General features: G+C 32.4%; 1 protein-coding gene across 1 annotated transcript; it reads left to right on the plus strand.

The window, feature by feature from the left end:
* Positions 1 to 344: 344 nt before the first annotated feature.
* Positions 345 to 20,160, plus strand: LOC132714874 (anoctamin-7-like; the record flags this gene model as incomplete). Its single annotated transcript, XM_060697790.1, is given in 9 exon segments — positions 345 to 490; positions 1,245 to 1,437; positions 1,625 to 1,754; positions 2,532 to 2,665; positions 7,340 to 7,420; positions 8,052 to 8,146; positions 11,238 to 11,344; positions 11,838 to 11,886; positions 19,954 to 20,160. Coding segments are annotated over 9 exon segments (993 nt in total), but the record flags the coding sequence as incomplete, so codon positions are not given.
* Positions 20,161 to 20,375: the final 215 nt, after the last annotated feature.

Below are 20,375 nucleotides of genomic sequence, written 5' to 3' on the forward strand. Positions count from 1 at the left end.
ATGCCAGCAAATGACCCCTATTGATTTTGGGGTCAAGGGGTCAAAGGTCAAGGTCTCATTGACCTTGTAAGTAAAAACGGTTTCTGATCAATTAAGTAAAAGACGCTTAGGCCTAGGAACTTCAAACTTTGTATGATGATTTGTCTTGACCAGCAGATGACCCCTATTGAGTTTTGGGTCAAGGGGTCAAAGATCAAGGTCATGACCAGTAGATACTTGATAACCCTTATTAATTGTTTGATCACTGGGTCAGAAGTCATGCATAATTACCTTATCACATGAATAATTGGCTGCTGATAGGGGGCATACATGTTTTACAAACATATCTTGTTTATTTATTTCAGAGATTTGACAATTCAGGTATTTTAGGGTATGGTAGAGAGTACAAGGACAGTTGTGAAGAAACCTGTATGTCACAATTGTCATTCCAAGTAATGATACTGATGATAACTAAACCTATTCCAAAAATTCTCAAGGATCTCGTCATTCCGTAAGTTGTCTTGTTTTCAGTTCAGGTTAGAAGTTGGTGAATAATTTAAATATTTATTTTGAATTAACTCATGCAGCTAAAAGTAAGAAAAAATTGAGAGGTTGAAATGAATATGGTATATGTATCTTGATGATTATTTTGCAAATTTTGAACTGTGTTATTAATTAATGTTAAAGAATCTTTCTTTAATTCAAATAAATTTTAATGGGGTTAATTACTTTCTAAGATAAAAAAGTCTTGGAGTTCTTCTATTTTTACCTGATTGTATTCGAAGGCATGCAGGGTGATCCTGCCTTTACAAAAGCTTGAAAGTCTCCAGACGTTTTATGCATAGGCCTTTACATATGATAATAAAATACACTTTTGTAGATCTTACCTTACACTCGTAAAGGTTTCATTTTGCTTTTCCATTCCGGCTGCTGAAAAAGGATGGCTGAGGCTTATTTCTATACACTTCAGAGTGCAAACAACTGCTTGTTGCAAAAAATTCATAATTCTTTATTTTTATACCAAATGTTAATACTGAGCCTCGTCATGACAAAACCAACATAATGAGTTTGCGACCAGCATTGATCCAGACCAGCCTGTGCATCTGCTCAGTCTGATCAGGATCCATGCTGTTCGCTATCAGTTTCTCTATTTAAAATAGGTTTTTTAAGCAAACAGCATGGATCCTGATCAGACTGTGCGGATGCACAGGCTGGCCTATGTTAGTTTTGTCATTATGCGGCTTATATTCTTTTTCATTTTACAGATTTGCTCTAAAGATATGGAGGAAACGTTGCCAGTGTTGTTCATGTATTCCTTTCTTGAGAAAATATCTCCACGTTAATGCTAAACCTAAGTCAGAGAAAAGTTTGCTCGAGATTGAGTTAGAGAAACCAAGCCTCGGAAACTTCACCCTCGGGGAATACACAGAGAAAATCATTCAGTATGGGCTCATGATGGTAGGTTTAAACCAGTGTTCTAGAGCCATAACTTTTGCTTAGACTTTGACATAAATACAGACATATATATTTAATTTAGTGTTATGTTAAGAAAACCATCTATAAAAATTTGCAATGGTGTTTCTTGTCTAGTTTGTAAATACAGTGTATGTTTCTGTTCTCAGGAAAATTTTGTGATATATTTCAGTTGTTTGCAGCATCTTTTCCCCTGGCGCCATTGTTGGCACTTCTCCTGAATGCAATTGATATGCGTATAGATGCATGGAGAATGTTATGGTGGTATCAGAGACCAATGGCCATCATTGCTGAAGATATAGGTAAATTGATTTTGCTCCTTTTTTTTTTACTTTACTGTAAATGAATAATTATTGCTCAAAACTTTGTGGTTTTTTAAATGAACAATAAAGTTATATCTCAAAATATGAAATAAGCATAATGATTCATCAGGTATGATTTAACATGTTCATGTATATAGAGTGAAAAAATAGAATATAACATGTTCATTATGTAGAGTGAAAAAAAAGAGATTTTTTCACTGTTTTAATTTGGGTATATTTTGATGAAATAGTTCAGTGGAAAACTTGAAAAATTACTAAAAACAACAAAACTCAAAAATGTGAAGATTCGGTTTCAGCGAACCTGTTCATGGATTGTGAACCAGGTGAATCTGGCAGAATTATCTGCCACAACAGCATATTTTTACTGTTACTGAGTTAATGTTTAGAGATGCAGATAAATTTAATATAAAGGGAAATGGTTAATGATTTAAGCAACTGTTGCACTAGTAATAATGGTATAATACAGTAACATACAGTTTATCATAAAAATTCTGTAAATTAGAAATGAATTACATCCAAACCATAGATAATTTCATAAGCAGTGATTTGTACATTTTCCAAGAAATACATTCTTGATATGTTTGACAGTATTTCTATTTATAGTTTAGTTATTAATAGATGTTGTAAACCCATCATGTCAAATTTTTGGAGTGTTAGAGATGAATGTTAAAGGTTTATTAATTACTTAAAAATAAGAATCCTGAGAACTATTCAAATATCATGAAATTCAAGATACCCGTATTTGTTTTCATCTAGGTACATGGTTTGTAATATTGACCTTTGTGAACTACGTGGGTGTGGTCTCCAATGGTTTCTTGATAGCATTTACCTCAGATTGGGGGAGTGGCTATGACACAGCAGGCAAACTCTGGATTGTCATTGGTTTTGAGGTATGTAGGAGTGGCTTAAATCTTATGTTGAATGAGTAACTTACATTCAACTTTATCTTACAAAGTTTGTTTTAATATTGATAATGTACAATTTTTTGTCGGAGATTTAAGTGGAATTGTCATAACCCTCTGGTGATTGTCAGCATTTGCATTAGATAATTATAAAATGAAAACTTGCAGCAAAGTTATGCCCCTTTTTCAGTTTGTTTACATTTATTGTTAAGATCCATTTCTCACAAACTATGGGTAATAATCACTTTTAACTTTGAATAATTCAGGGCTCGACATTAACGGTTGTCCGACTGCCCGGGACAACTAAAAGTTTGGTCCGGGCAAGTTATTTTGAAAAGCACTTGTCCGACAGGGCAAGTGAAAATAAAAAGCATCATTTTATTTATAAACAGCTTTAAAACAAAAATACACCATGAATCATTATCAATAATGTGAATATACTACGGTCATGTACATTTGTTGATATAGGAAACGGAAGCAAAAATATGAGCATGCGCCGCGGTAAGGTAATTCCCCGTTCTAATAATAGACTATATCTAATTTTGTACAAGGTAATTCCCGGGTTATGTTGTTGTTTAAATTTTGATGTTTGCATGTAAAGATATCATTGAAAATATGTAAATAATCATATTGATCTTTAAATATAATTGTTAAATAAAGTTTTTGCATTTAAAATGATTTATTGTTTAATCTAATATAACAACATTATGAACTTAGTCAACGAAGACTCGTTTACGGCTGTTGACTTGATGATTGAACGGGGAATTACCTTACCGCGGCGCATGCTCATATTTTCCCTTCCGTTTCCTATATCAACAAATGTACATGACCGTAGTATATTCACATTGAATAAACAGTTGAACCGATGTTTTAGAAAAACTACTAAATACAAAAAATATTTGTGTCTAACTAACAATCAATTTCATAAACAATATGTCCAGTTTATTGCCTTATGTGAACATTACCTAATACAAGAAGTATTAATGTATGAGCTTGTTTTTTTTTCTGATTTATACATTTTTATCATTTTTAGGTCAGGACAAGTAAGTCTTAGGTCAGGGCAAGTAGTTTTAAAAACTACTTGCCCGACAGGACAACCTGATTCAAAAGTTAATGTCTAGGCCTGTAATTGTTTATTTTGTCATTCATAAAGGGCAGATAACCCTAGAATAGAGGTATAAAGAATCCCCTTAGACCATAATGACAAAATTGAAAATGTTACAGACTTTGTTTGATTGAGCCAGTGCATGTACAGTACTGGAAACTCAAGTTAACATTCAAGCACCCTTGCACCAGCTTAAGCAGAATGGAGCATTAGAACATGTCATGTTTTTTTTTTTGTACTTCATTATTTTTTATGCTCCCCGAAAAATTTCGGGGGAGCATATAGTCGGCGCCTTGTCCGTCTGTCCGTCTGTCCGTCCGTCCGTCTGTCCGTCCGTCCGTCTGTCTGTCCGTCCGTCCGTTGTCTTGTCCGGAGCATAACTTGAAAACCCTTGGAGATAATTTGTTGAAACTTCATACAGTGGTTTATTTTGCCCGGTTTTTGTATTACCTCCCTTTATAGAAAAAATCTTGTCCGGGGCATAACTCTAAAACTATAAGAGATATCAACATGAAATTTTGTAGGTGAATAGATATCAATGGGTAGATTTTCAGTGCATAAGAACAATATCTCTTTTTGTCCTAATTTTGGAGCTATTGCCCTTTGTTAATTTTAAAACTTTGAACTTTGTCCGGAACATAACTTGAAAACCCTTGGAGATAATTTGTTGAAACTTCATACAGTGGTAGAGGGCATTGAGGTGGGGTGCAGTGTCAAAGAACCATAACTCTATTTTGCCTGGTTTTTGAATTATCTCCCCTTATAGAAAAATCTTGTCCGGGGCATAACTCTAAAACTATAAGAGATATCAACATGAAACTTTGTAGGTGAATAGATCTCAATGGGTAGATGTGCAGTGCATAAGAACAATAACTCTTTTCATCCTAATTTTGGAGTTATTGCCCTTTGTTTATTTTAATACTTTGAACTTGAACTTTGTCCGGAACATAACTTGAAAACCCTTGGAGATAATTTGTTGAAACTTTATACAGTGGTAGAGGGCATCAAGGGGGAGTGCAGTGTCAAAGAACCATAACTCTATTTTGCCTGGTTTTTGAATTATCTCCCCTTATAGAAAAATCTTGTCCGGGGCATAACTCTAAAACTATAAGAGATATCAACATGAAACATTGTAGGTAGATAGATCTCATTGAGTAGAGGTGCAGTGCAAAAGAACTGTAACTCTGCCTTGCCTAATTTTAGAATTATTGCACTTTGAACTTTTTCCACGGACATAACTCTGAAACTACAAGAGGTGTACTTTCCTGTGTCCAAAACCTATTCGGGGAGCATCACCCGGCTCAAACCGGGCTCTTGTTTTTTGTACTTCATTATCTCCCTTCTTCCTAGAAAGAAAATTTTCCCTTCACAAAAAAAAAAACCTTACAAAAAATAAAACCATCAAAGATATCCGCTTTTAACTTTTAAGTTCTTTTGATCTTTTAAGTTCTTTTGACTATTGAAGAATCATGCCCCTATTTTTACTTAGCTTTTATTATATTATTCTGCACTGTGGGAAATGGAGTTTACTGTATTTATTGTTAGTAAATCACTTAGATTTATCACTTTTTATTATAGAATTTGCAACAGCTTTTAGCATTTTGTTTCAGATTGTTTCTATTTGAAGTTGAAGTCGGGCTATTATGATCCCTGTGTTGTTTGTTGTCATTATCTTTGTCATTGTGTTTAAACTTTAATGCAGCAAGTCATTATCTTTGTCATTGTGTTTAAACTTTAATGCAGCAAGTCATTATCTTTGTCATTGTGTTTAAACTTTAATGCAGCAAGTCATTATCTTTGTCATCGTGTTTAAACTTTAATGCTTTAATGCAGCAAGTCATTATCTTTGTCATTGTGTTTAAACTTTAATGCAGCAATTATTTTAACACTCATGGAACTTGGAATATTTTATAACCATGACAAGGTGCAGACAAGGGACATAATTCTAAGTTTTATTTTTAGCTCGACTATTCGATAAGAATAAGTAGAGCTATTGCAGTCACCCGAGCGTCGGCGTCGGCGTAACCACTTATGTTAAAGTTTTTGTAATAGTTCAAATATTTTCAAAGTCCATTGACATATGGCTTTGAAACTTTGCACACTTGTTCACCATCATGACCCCAACCTGTAGACAGAAGGAGGTAACTCTATCAAGCATTTTGACAGAATTATGCCCCTTTTTCGACTTAGAATTTACGTTAAAGTTTTTGTAATAGTTCAAATATTTTCAAAGTCCATTGACATATGGCTTTAAAACTTTGCACACTTGTTCACCATCATGACCCCAACCTGTAGACAGGAGGAGGTAACTGTATCAAGCATTTTGACAGAATTATGCCCCTTTTTCGACTTAGAATTTACGTTAAAGTTTTTGTAATAGTTCAAATATTTTCAAAGTCCATTGACATATGGCTTTGAAACTTTGCACACTTGTTCAACATCATGACCCCAACCTGTAAACAGGAGGAGGTAACTCTATCAAGCATTTTGACAGAATTATGCCCCTTTTTCGACTTAGAATTTATGTTAAAGTTTTTGTAATAGTTCAAATATTTTCAAAGTCCATTGACATATGGCTTTGAAACTTTGCACACTTGTTCACCATCATGACCCCAACCTGTAGACAGGATGAGGTAACTGTATCAAGCATTTTGACAGAATTATGCCCTTTTTTCGACTTAGAATTTATGTTAAAGTTTTTGTAATAGTTCAAATATTTTCAAAGTCCATTGACATATGGCTTTGAAACTTTGCACACTTGTTCAACATCATGACCCCAACCTGTAGACAGGAGGAGCTAACTCTATCAAGCATTTTGACAGAATTATGCCCCTTTTTCGACTTAGAATTTATGTTAAAGTTTTTGTAATAGTTCAAATATTTTCAAAGTCCATTGACATATGGCTTTGAAACTTTGCACACTTGTTCACCATCATGACCCCAACCTGTAAACAGGAGGAGGTAACTGTATCAAGCATTTTGACAGAATTATGCCCCTTTTTCGACTTAGAATTTATGTTAAAGTTTTTGTAATAGTTCAAATATTTTCAAAGTCCATTAACATATGGCTTTGAAACTTTGCACACTTGTTCAACATCATGACCCCAACCTGTAAACAGGAGGAGGTAACTCTATCAAGCATTTTGACAGAATTATGCCCCTTTTTCGACTTAGAATTTACTTTAAAGTTTTGTAATAGTTCAAATATTTTCAAAGTCCATTGACATATGGCTTTGAAACTTTGCACACTTGTTCACCATCATGATACCAACCTGTAAACAGGAGGAGGTAACTGTATCAAGCATTTTTTTTACTATCAAGCACTAAGAATAGTCGAGCGTTGCTGTCCTACCGACAGCTCTTGTTGGAGTTATGGTCCTTTTTAACTTTACAGAAATGTTACCTAATCCTAGACCAAAAATTTTGTTTTTAGCATATTAATTACTTAATAGAAATTTGTTTAGAGTTTGTAAACTCGTAATCAGCTATGTTTGTAATGTAAATGTGTATTTAATTATATGTTCAGCATGTAAAAGTGTAATTATTTCTATTTTCAGCATATTGTGTTCTCTTTGAAATTTCTGATAGCTTATTTGATCCCAGATATCCCACCCTCAGTTGCTCTTGCTATGAGAAAGGTATTTAAGTTGTATTGCTTATTATGATAAGAATATTTGATAATTCTTTCAATTTCACTTATCCCTTTTTCCATAGATGTGGACAGGAATTAGTGTTTCCCATATTCTGTTACAAACATGCTTGTGATTTCTTGCCCACAATTGTTATAAACACTAGTGATATGTCTTTGAAGCAGTGTTATTGTGATTATATCTGTGAATATGTGCTGTTTATTAATGATGCAGTGTAATGTATCAGTGAATCTATGCTATTTATTAATGATGCAGTGCAATGTATCAGTGAATCTATGCTGTTTATTAATGATGCAGTGCAATGTATCAGTGAATCTATGCTGTTTATTAATGATGCAGTGCAATATATCAGTGAATCTGTGCTATTTATTAATGATGCAGTGCAGTGTATCAGTGAATCTATGCAGTTTATTTATGATGCATACATATATAAAATTTCATTTAAGAGTTGTTACAATTCCTTAACAAACAGCATCTGTAAAAACAAATCACAAATATTTAATTTTTGTTATGGTTCATGAGATTATTTCTTTATATTTAAGTTTTATAGTCACAGTCACATTATTTCGCTTAGAGTGAGATATATTTCATATCTAATTATCTCATTCTTTAAATATAGAAAAAATATCAGCTAATAAAGAAGATTGGTGAAGATAAGCTGAAGGATAAAGATCATTTCAAAGTGACCACTGCACCACTACCAACAAAACCTGCGTATGTATTCAATCATTTAACAAAAAGATATTGCAGATTCAGGATAAAAATAATTACTTGATAGGTAAAAATGTAAATGTTGAGAAGGGCTTGAATTCTTGGTTGCTAGGTTCAGCCATGGGTAAAGATGCGGACACCTAAACCACAAGGCCAAAGCTCCTGCTTTATTTATGGATCATGCAACATAGAAGTTTGTTTTTCTAAAAAAAGTTGTAATTTCAAGCATATAAAAATGTATGTTAAATCAAAAATCTATAATTATTAATACATTTAGTTCTTGCCTTAGCATGCTCATTGCTGGTGGCAACAGATTTTACCTTTGCTACCTGTGCAGACCAAGATCAGCTGTCATATCCTTGCTATCAGATCATAGTCTTCACTGTTTGTTATTCAGTCAGCTTATATTTAGAAATTTTCCCTAAAAATGATGAATGGTTTTGTCCAGATTATAGGATCGACAAGTCCATTTTAAGATATTTAGCATTATAAGGGGTAAATAATAATAAATGCATGTTGATTTTGATACCAGTCCGCAGGAACTAGGTCCACTTATTTTATCAAGGTAAGGTAGAAGTTTGGTCTTTCTATTAGGGTATTTTTTCTGGTTTTTCTTCCCCTATTTTAAGTGCATATAAGATTTTCTTTCACCTTCATTGTATTTTTTGTTGTTTCTGTTTGAGACACTTTGATTTGTCGTATTGAAACTCTAATAGGAGCTCCATAATGGGGTCTCAAAGCTTTTTTTATTCACAAACCTAAAAATACAAATTTAAATTTCTTACACTAATAAACTGGGGCACTTTTAAAAGTAATATACATTGTAATAATATAAAAAGTTAACAAATTTTCAGACTTAAATCTAAAATTGATTCTTTTGCTAATGTTTTATCTAATTTGAATATATGCTTTTCAATTTTTGGGGTTATTTGTACAAAATAAATATTAATCTAAAATAACAGAGTGGGGTAATGATGAAATTTGCACACACATTAATTTAAACTTGGATTTTTTTAATGCTGATAGTTCTGATTAGCTCTTGCACAGGTTGCTACCAAATTTGTTAAATAATTGTACGTTACAATCAGGGACAGCCAACTCTGCAAAAATGTTCATTATTCATTATGTAAAGAATTATTTAAAATTCAAAATATTCTGTTTTTCATTTTGAATATATTAAGTAATATATGCAAGTTTGCTGTGAAAATTTGTAAATTTATATTTGATATATAACCTTGATTTTGGATTTTGATATATACTCCTTTTTGATTAAGTGTGGAATAAACAATTATGCCTTTTTATATTTAAAAACTTGCACATGTTTTTTGTGGTGTTTTGAATAAAATAAGATAGTTCTTTTCACTTTTCTTTCTGACTTTAGGTGTTCATTATATCAATATTTGTTTCATTTTTTTATTGACAATAAAAGATGGGACTTTAAACAAGGTCTGTCATTTGTAAATTTGGTGCTGGTGAAACTCTAAGGGGAAAATGAGGCTCATATTTACTTTATGATTTCAAAGGTTAAGTAATATTGTGCAATGCACACATCTTTGAAATAAAAAAAGCTGCATTTTTATTATCCCCGGCAAAAAACACGGTACCTTGATTATTTTGATATTTTTCATGCTTAATTTTTGTCAGAAGGATAAACTTGAACAGTAATTTGAGATATAAAACTATATGAAACTTAACAGGTGAATAGATGTCATTTAGTTGGAATATAATGCACAGGAAGGATAACTTTACCTATCATGATTTTTTAATAATTGCCGTTTTTTTTTTGTTTTTTTTTTCTGTTTTTTTTGTTTTTTTCTTCATGCTTAATATTTGTCCAGGGCATGTATTGTTTTAAAAAAGTATATGAGATATCAATTTAATAGTTGGATAGATCTTATAAAGGTGGGATTATTAAACCTCTCCTTTTCATATTTTGATATTAATAACTTATCTTTATTTAATATTGAAATAAAATGGACATTCAATGTTTCAAGAATATGGAAAGAACATAATTTTACTCTTTATAAATTGTAATAAATGTGTTCTCCAGATAATGATTAGATTAAGACATGTTTCCTCTGTTTAAAACTAATCTCACTATACAGTCAAACCTGTGACCACAGGACACCCAAGGGAAGGATAACACATGGTCTTTGCAGACAAGTGGTCTTTATCTGGAGGTTATTTAATTCCATTTTATCAAATAAGGGTAATCAAAAAAGTGGCCTTTATTAATAGGATTATCTTTCTTTAGAGATGGTCTTTTAAACACAGGTTTGACTATTTTGACCGCATTCACATAAGACATTAAATGTGCTTATAAATATGTATAATTTTATCATTTGTACAGGTTTATCAAATCTCTTTCTCTCTATAAAAAATTACCTAATTCAAATTCATGACATAACCAATGCTTGAAACCTGTTTTAATTTAATGAACAACACAATAATAGAGTTTTATATCTTATATCATGTAGGTATAATTGAGTTTAATTAGAAAAAATGCAGGCTTTTTTAAAATTTTAATACAAAGGGAGATAATTGGATGCATAATTAGTCCATTATCAGGTAACCTTTTTCAATTATTATGTCATAATGAAGTAAACAAGTTTAATTGATTTTATAATGATGAAGGGGTTACTCTCCAAATTACTATTTAAGGGTTAATTAAATAACAACTAAAGGGAGGTAAGCCCTGCAAATAGTATGAAAGGGAGATTATCTGTATTATAAATAAAATAGAAGTGATCAAATGTTTAGAAGGGGACAAAATTGCTAAAATTCTTAAGAAGTGAAGTCAATTTTAGCTGGAAATGTCAAGTTCTTATTTCAGAGAGATATAATTATTAAGCTTTAAGATAAAAGGGAAATAATTTTTGTAAAGTCAATAAAGGGGAGACAATTTCTGAAATGATGGTTTTGATGTGAAGGTGAGATAACTCCTATAATTAAGGTCTGATAATCAGTGGAATCATTTTTACTGAGGGGAGGGATAATTATGTTATTTTATGTATATTTCACGGAAGGAGAGAAACTGTTAAAATGACTATGGAAGGGAGATAATTTGTAATAAACATAATTTTCAAACTTACAGAGTTGATGATGAGGATGGTGGCCCTAGAATGAGAAGACAGACAAGTAACTTTGTAAATGAAGAAGATACAGAAGTTAGAAGAATGAAGAAGAAAAAGAAGCACACAGGTAAGTAAAGCTTAAAGTGTGGTGGAAAAACAACTGGTTTTCTGGTGAACCATAAATTTATTGCCCTTCTTTTCCATTGCAAGAATAAAGTCAGTGCCACTTTATTAACATATAATAAATATTTGATAAACATATATGCCTTCTTTTTGGACAGAGAAGAAACTAGAAACAAAAATGGTAGTCTTGTGGTATTATCATTTAGTTATAAAAAAAGGAAAGAATATTTATTGAAATTTTTATCTGAAAGATGCAATTTAGTATGTTTTTCTTGTTACCAAATATTACTTAATATAATTAATCTATGAAAATGCAAGCACATGAAGGGACAATGAACTGCGATTTTGTCTTCCCTTCTGGCTAAATTGCATTTTCCAATTTTTTTAATAATCGTTTGTGAAAAAGCTATTTCTCCATTCTTTCTTAAAATCAGATAGATTTCAGAAGTGTTACTATCAGAGACAAGCATGATATGATGATATTGTTGTGTTTTCAGAAGGCTCGGCTCGAACACGTGACACTTCTCCCCCAGATTACTCCGGAAGGTAAATATTATTATTAGTAAATATTTCGATATTTAATCTCATTTTGCTTATTATTGTAGAAATTCATTGCACTATAATCATATAAAATAGTTATCTTTTTTAAAAGGATTCACAGAACTGGCTGAAATACCATATAGTATTATAGTTTAAAGAAACTCCACTGAGGTCCACTTAAAAAGCCTAAAAATTTAAAATAAGTCATCATTTTTACATAGATCAGCTGTGTTGCTGAAAACGACAGATATGCAAATTTTAAGATAATTAAATTTAAGAAATTTTATGCAGAAGTAAATTGAAAATCATACTTATGTGCTGTTCTTAACCCTATTTGAATTTTGGTCATTTTAATAAGAATGATAGTGTTTGAGCAAAAAAAAAACAAGAGTGGGCACTTTGCACACAAGTTATTAGTCTAGACTTACATCAAATAGAGCATTAAAATCGAAAAATTACTTCTTGTCAGGTCATGACAAAAAACCTCAGGGGAGTCCCTTTTACTTTATGTTTATGTTTAAAATACATTTGTATAAAGTTGCGTCTAAAAAAATCTTGTAAATGCCTTTTTTAGTAACATTTATTGTTGTCTTTATTGTAAATTTTTCTTATTGGAGTACTCCCAATGTCAATATTTTTTTATTTCATGAAAGATTATGTACCTGTATTATTTAAATACAGCATTTTTATTCAAATTTATTATATTGGCAATTTATCAATGATGGGGAAAAGTTTTATACCTTATATTTCATTACAAAGACAATGAAAATCATAATAGCCCTGGGGTAAATCTGTTTCCAAGGTTATAATACTGATTTATAATACAGATTCACAACAAAAAAAATTTCAGGATTCATTGCAAAACTATTCTATGTTTTACGTTTTTCTATATACACAGTGAAAAGTTTTGCTTTTGAGTTCTTAGAATGTGAATTTTGAGGCTTTAAATATTAAATTTATTGAATGCATGAAACATTTAAATTCAATAGAACTAAATATTTAGTTTATGTATTATAAATTATACTTTTTGATAGTCATTAAAGCCGCAGGTCTCCAGATGAGTCAAAAACATTTCAAGAAAATCGAACTTGACAAAAATGTACTAGAATTTAAAGAAAAGTAAAATATTCATGCTTCAAGTAATAATTTACATGATATATAATGATTAATGACTGATTTGGCAGTAATTTATCACAATATTTCTACTGCCTTACTTAAAGGCAACTTAGATTATTTAAGGACTATTTTTGCTTATTTTGATCTCTTTTTAGCTCACCTGAGCATATGCTCAGGGTGAGCTATTAGGATCACTCTTCGTCCGTCGTCCGTCGTACGTTGTCCGTTCACACTTTTCAAACGACATCTCCTCTGAAACCATAAGGCAGATCTGAATGAAACTTCACAAGGATGTTCCTTGTGTGAAGCCTTAACAAAGTTGTTCAAAGAATTCCATTCCATGCAGAACTCTTGTTGCCATGGCAACCAAAAGAAAAAACTTTAAACATCTTCTTCTAGAAAACCCAAAGAGCTAGAGCTTAGATATTTAGCATGAAACATCTTCTAGTGAGTGTCTACCAAGATTGTTCAAATAAAATCCCTGGGGTCAAAATTGGCCCCGCCCCAGGGGATCATTGATTTTCCCTATATGCATATAGTAAAAACTTAAAAAAATCTTCTTTTAAAGAACCCAAAAAGCTAGAGCTAAGATATTAAGCATGAAACATTTTCTAATGAGTGTCTACCAAGATTGTTCAAGTAAAAGCCCTGGGATCAAAATTGGCCCCGCCCCAGGGGGTCATTGATTTTCCCTATATGCATATAGTAAAAACTTAAAAAATCTTCTTCTAAAAAACCCAAAGAGCTAGAGCTTAGATATTTGGCATGAAACATGTTCTAATGGATGTCTACCAAGTTTGTTCAAATAAAAGCCCTGGGGTCAAAATTGGCCCCGTCCCTGGGGGTCATTGATTTTCCCTATATGCATAAAGTAAAAACTTAAAAAAATTTCTTTTAAAGAACCCAAAAAGCTAGAGCTAAGATATTTAGCATGAAATATCTTCTAATCGGTGTCTACCAAGTTTGTTCAAATAAAAGCCCTGGGGTCAAAATTGGCCCCGCCCTAGGGGGTCATTGATTTTCCCTATATGCATATAGTAAAAACTTAAAAAATCTTCTTCTAAAAAACCCAAAGAGCTAGAGCTTAGATATTTGGCATGAAACATGTTCTTATGGATGTGGACCAAGTTTGTTCAAATAAAAGCCCTGGGGTCAAAATTGGCCCAGCCCCAGGGGGTCATTGATTTTCCCAATATGCATATAGTAAAAACTTAAAAAATTTTCTTTTAAAGAACCCAAAGAGCTACAGCTAAGATATTTGGCATGAAACATGTTCTAATGGATATCTACCAAGTTTGTTCAAATAAAAGCCCTGGGGTCAAAATTGGCCCCGCCCCAGGGGGTCATTGATTTTCCCTATATGCATATAGTAAAAACTTAAAAAAATTTCTTTTAAAGAACCGAAAGAGCTAGAGCTAAGATATTTAGCATGAAACATCTTCTAATGGGTGTCTACTAAGTTTGTTCAAATAAAAGCCCTGGGGTCAAAATTAGCCCCGCCCCAGGGGGTCATTGATTTTCCCTATATGCATATAATAAAAACTTAAAAAAATCTTCTTTTAAAGAACCCAAAAAGCTAGAGCTAAGATATTAAGCATGAAACATTTTCTAATGAGTGTCTACCAAGATTGTTCAAATAAAAGCCCTGGGGTCAAAATTGGCCCCGCCCCAGGGGGTCATTGATTTTCCCTATATGCATATAGTAAAAACTTAAAAAATCTTCTTCTAAAAAACTCAAAGAGCTAGAGCTTAGATATTTGGCATGAAACATGTTCTAATGGATGTTTACCAAGTTTGTCCAAATAAAAGCCCTGGGGTCAAAATTGGCCCCGCCCGGGCTGACATTGATTTTCCTTATATGTGTATAGCAAAAACTAAAAAGTCTTCTTTGAAAAAACCCGAATAGCTAGAGTTTAGATATTAAGCATGAAACATTTTCTAGTAAGTGTCTACAAAGATTGTTCAAATAAAAGCCCTTGGGTCAAAACTGGCCCTGCCCCAGGTATGTCATTGTTTTTAACTATATGTGTAAAGAAAAAAAAAACTTGACCAGCTAGACCTTAGATGTTAAACATGAAATATCTTCTAATGGGTGTCTACCAAGTTTGTTCAAATAAAAGCCCTGGGGTTTAAACTGGCCCCGCTCTGGGGGCCTATATACAGGTGAGCGACTTCAGGGCCATCATGGCCCTCTTGTTTGGTAATTTACATGGATTTTAAGGATCATTTGCAATGCCTTAATTACCATACTTTACTTTCAAATACATTTTCAAATCTTCATGAAAGTTAATAGCATGAATCTGGAGGCATGCTGCTTTAAAATGTTAAAGTTTTTTGTGTGGATTTTTTTTTATGAATATTACACAGAATAAAGTTTCTAACAAAATGGATAAATAACATATTATGCATCCTTAAAACATTATATCAAAATCTATGCCCTTTAGGCTTACTTGTTGACCTGTTTTTAAGATTTATGTCATAATTTTTGTCATATCTTATTTTGATAAGTGCCCTAATTTTGGACAGATTTTTAAACACAGATTTCATCAAAAATGTGATCTAAGTTTTGTATCTGAAGATTTATTCTATATAAGTTACTTGCATTGCTTATAGCTAAATAGTATAAATTTAAATACAATGTTTTTATTTCTGAGATATTGTAATCGAACTTGATGTATAGCAAACTTATATGACGACCCCGGTTGGTAGTGCATTTGGACCCCTTGGGGTCAAGGTCATTGTTACTAAAAATAGAAAAATGCCCTCGTGGACTGTACTGCCCTCATGAACTGTACTGCCCTTGTAGTTTGTATTGCCGTCATACAATGTACTACCCTCATGAACTGTACTGCACTTGTGGACTGTACTGCCCTCATGAACTGTACTGCCCTCGTGGCCTGTACTTCCCTCATGAACTGAACTGCCCTCACAGAGTGTAACTGCCCACATAAAGTTTTTGTTTTAATTCGAGAAAAATCTGTTCTCAATTTTACTGTGATACATGTATTGTTGGACCAGCATTTTATTTAACTTAAATTTTCCCTTATTATTATTAAGCCCCTCATCTAAAAGATCTAGTCATAGTTCGTCTAGTCGAAGTTCACTCAGTGTAATGGGTATGTATAGTAAACAAGAGAAAATGACTGCATTTTGTACCTCACCAATGTGTACTTATGAGTTCAAGGTCACTATTCTATGCAATATTGTTGGTTTATCACCTGCAGAAGATAGGCCTCACTTAGTGGACCCACAGTTTTATTAGTCAGCCTTCTTTATACTATTCAGAATATTGTTCTATGAGTTCAAGTATACTTACACAAATTCACTTTTTCTTTCATTTTGAAAGTACATGATATATTTATAATTTCATATTATGGTGTTAATATTTGTGTTATTATTATTGGTCTAATTCATACTGACTTTTCTGATATGCTGGCTAAATAGTCCTGGAGTGACTTAAGCATGCAACAGTTATCACCTCAACATTTCTGAAATGGTTAAAGTGTTAAAAACACTATTTGAACTATTGTGATACAATGTTTCATGACTTTTTTCATTTCATTGTTGCACATCATTTCACATTATTTAATTCTCCTTTAATTAATTTATTTTATTTTTCTATACATAATCAGTGAATTTGAATAATTTCAGTGAACTGAGTACTGAAAAATAAGGGAAAAAAGGTCTGACTCAATAATTTTGTTTGTTTTTCCCATTAATGTTTGATTTTTTTGCTCTAATAGTTTATGATCATGATGTGGGACAAAAATTAATTCATAACATGATAAATTCAATGTTGTTTATTGGTTATTCAAGTATTTTATATGATGGGGTTTCAATTCAATTATCAAACTTAAAAAAAAATTGAAATAACGTGTCTTCAGTTTTTAACCCTTTACCTCATATATACACGAAACAATGCACTTTCAACCCCCCCCCCTTTTTTAAGGCCTGAATTGTGAAAAAAATGTCCTATTCTGGCCCCAAACACATGTTTTCGTTTGAGAAATGTTGCTAAAAAATGTGAGCACTTTTTCAGCACCGCCCCTCATCAAAAAGATACATCAGGGGGTTGCCAGAAGGGGGATGTGCCCCCTTCTGTTAGGGGGTTTGAAGAAGGCGGAATCCCCCTCATCGCCAAGAAAATTTTGGACTTGTGAGAGAATGACCCCAGGTCGATCATAAGGTAACGTGTAACCAACGCTGAAAAGCCTTTGACTCTATCTCAATCCCTTGAGAAGTTGCAGCACTTTGAAATAAATTTTGATGAAAAAAATCGAGGCAAAAAAGTGATTTTTGGCAATTTTGAGATGTCCCCTCGTTGCCATGATAACAGGAAATTAATGATTGAGCTTGTCGTTACAAAGGCAATGGTCCAGTCAATATTTGTGCCAAGTTTGATTAGTATTGAAGCATTTTTCATAGTTTCATAGCAGCTAGTTTGAACTTGTAAGAGGATGATTTTCAGTGAAAAAGGCCATTTTTAGCTCGACTTTTCTATGAAAAGGGGAGCTATCCTACTCGCCCCGGCGTCGGCGTTGGCGTCACACCTTGGTTAAGTTTTTCGTACCACCCCACTTTATTTCAGAAGTATTACAAGTATGGCTTTGAAACTTACCATACTTGTTCACCATCATAACCTCCATCTACAGACAAGAGTACATAACTCTGTCAAGGTTTTTGACAGAATTATGGCCCTTTTTTGACTTAGAAAGTGTATTGAGCTTGGTTATGTTTTTTGTACCACCTCACTTTATTTCAAAACCATTGGAGGTATTGCTTTGAAACTGACCATACTTGTTTACCATCACGACCTTCATCAACAGACAAGAGGACATAACTCTGTCAAGGTTTTTGACAGAATTATGCCCCTTTTTGACTTAGAAAATACATTGAATATGGGTAAAATCCACTTATTGCCTTAACCCTTTGAGATATTGCTTTGAAACTTTTAATGCTATTTCACATCATTACCCCCATCTGTACGCAAGAGAAGGTAACTCTGTCAAGGATTTGTTTTAAAAATTAAGGCCTTTTATCGACTTAGAATCTTGGTTAAGTTTTTAGTACCAGTCCACTTTTTGACTGAACTGTTTGAGATATTAATTTGAAAGTTGGAATACTTGTTTACAATCATGATTCCCAAACATGTCCAGGAGAAGGTAATTCTGTCAAAGATTTTATTTGAATTATGGCCCTTAACTGTCAATGTTTTGTATTATAGGCAAGCACTAAAAAACTTAAAAAATCTAAAAAAATTCATTCCTATCCACTTGTTCACTTTACCATAAATTATGTCATAATAAAATAATTCTTCACTAAATATCTTAATGCTCATGGCCATTGTTCACTTTAAAAATACAGAGATTCTTGTATTGCCTTTTACTGCAAAAACTTTTTTTATTGGCAAGCAATAAAAAAGTCGAGCGCGCTGTCTTACGGACAGCTCTTGTTCACAATATGCTCATGGGGGAAGGGTTAAAGTGCTCAAAATAGCTCCCTTTGTTTATGTAAGGATCAAATTTTATAATACGTAAGTAATTAAAAGTAAGAATTAAAAAAAATTCCTCTTAAAATAAAAAATTTAATATTGAACTCATTAAGTTAAACAACTGCTAATAGAATCATTTAGTAAAATTTTAATAATGACCTCATTAATTTCAAATTTTTAATAGTTAAAACTTCTGACAATGGACTCATGATGAAAAATATTTAAAAATAGACTAGGAGTTATGGACTCATTAAGTTCAAGCAAGTTTTTATAATGAACTCATGAAGTTTAAGTTAAAATTAATGAACTCGTTAAGTTCAAATTTTAAAAATGGACTCATTAAGTATATATTTTATTATTGGACTTATTAAGCTGATTTTTGAGCTCTTGCTGAGTGTAATGCAGGATTCTTCGCTTGTTTTGGTATTTCACTGTAATTTGAATAAATCCTGTATTAAAATAATTTCTAGATAACTTACAGCTTTTATAACATGCTTCTGTGCAATTTAACAGCATATATTGGCCGTTATATTGGCATGTTCCATAATGCTAAAGTTTAACCCTTACCATTTGGAAGTAACAGTCGATCTATAACCTCCAAAGTTTTGGAAATTTTAAGATTTACCTGCATAATTTTATCATCTACATTTCGAAATGATTTGGTTAACAGCCCCAAAATTTTAAAGTTGATAGGTATATACCCACTAAATATTGAAGTTATAAGGTGTTGACAGTCTATGAGTTAGTTCTTGACTTGTTTAAGGTTTTAGACTTTAATCTTGTTATTTGTTCATCTTGTTATGCCTTCATACCCATTTATAAAGTCTATCATAGATACAGACTCTTTATATCTCAGTCATTAGGTACATGTATACAGCTACTAAATACATCAGTTACCACTAATAAAGGTTGAATGTCAAGACTTCTTTACCCCTTAACTACCTTGTTGGAATGGATAGGAATTTAAGCCTTAATGTCACCATTATATAGCCAGGTCAGACTAAAACATCATTGAAGTCTAGCTAGAGCCACACAGGTTATCAGCTTGGGACCAAGCCCTACCCCAAGGGTACTAACCTCCAGGACCCTATATACAACCCAAAAATACTCTGACCCATTCAAAATACAAGTGAATACAAAATCAAACAATTCTTACATAAATATATTACTGATACTAAACTATGAGTGACATGGGGGTGGTACCCTCAGGGTAGGGCTTGATCCCATGCCGATAACATGTGGCTTGAACCTGTCAGGATTATACATAGATAAAGTTGTCAGACCAACTTCAACTTTTATATTTATATCCCTAAAATTGAAAATGGACTGTTCCAAAAAAGGAAGCTAAACAAGTTCATTTAAGAAGTGACTATGATACTTTAAGGGCTACTAGTAAAATATTGATCTAAGTTTTAACAGTTGTTTATTACATGACTTTTGTATATACTACTATTAATTTTGTTCAGGGTAATGCCAGGAAAGTTGGACCGAACTGCCCACTCAATTGATTGGCTAAAAATATAAGTCAGGTCCAGGTTATTAAAGGTGAATTATGAGTAGATGAAAATTATTTCCAAAAGCTTCAATCTAATATTGTGTTTTTGTTTCTTAACATTGTGGTGTTGGTACAAGAACAGTATATAGAGATAATCTGGAGATTTCGGCAAATGTTTGTTTTTCCCATCTTATCCCGGGGTACAAACAAACTTTTAACATTACAAGCATATTGTTAATTAAGACCCAACTCACGTATCAGTCTGTAGTAAATGTTTGTGCACCATGAAGCTTAAATTAATGGTAAAAGTTTGTTGGTGCCAAGGGATTAAAACAAACATTTGCCAAGTTCCAGGTTAAACATCTATTTGGCTTTATATTATTATTTAGCAAC

The sequence above is a fragment of the Ruditapes philippinarum genome, unplaced genomic scaffold (assembly GCF_026571515.1).
Source record: "Ruditapes philippinarum isolate M1 unplaced genomic scaffold, ASM2657151v2 ctg10137_1_1_1_1, whole genome shotgun sequence".
Lineage (NCBI taxonomy): Eukaryota > Metazoa > Mollusca > Bivalvia > Venerida > Veneridae > Ruditapes > Ruditapes philippinarum.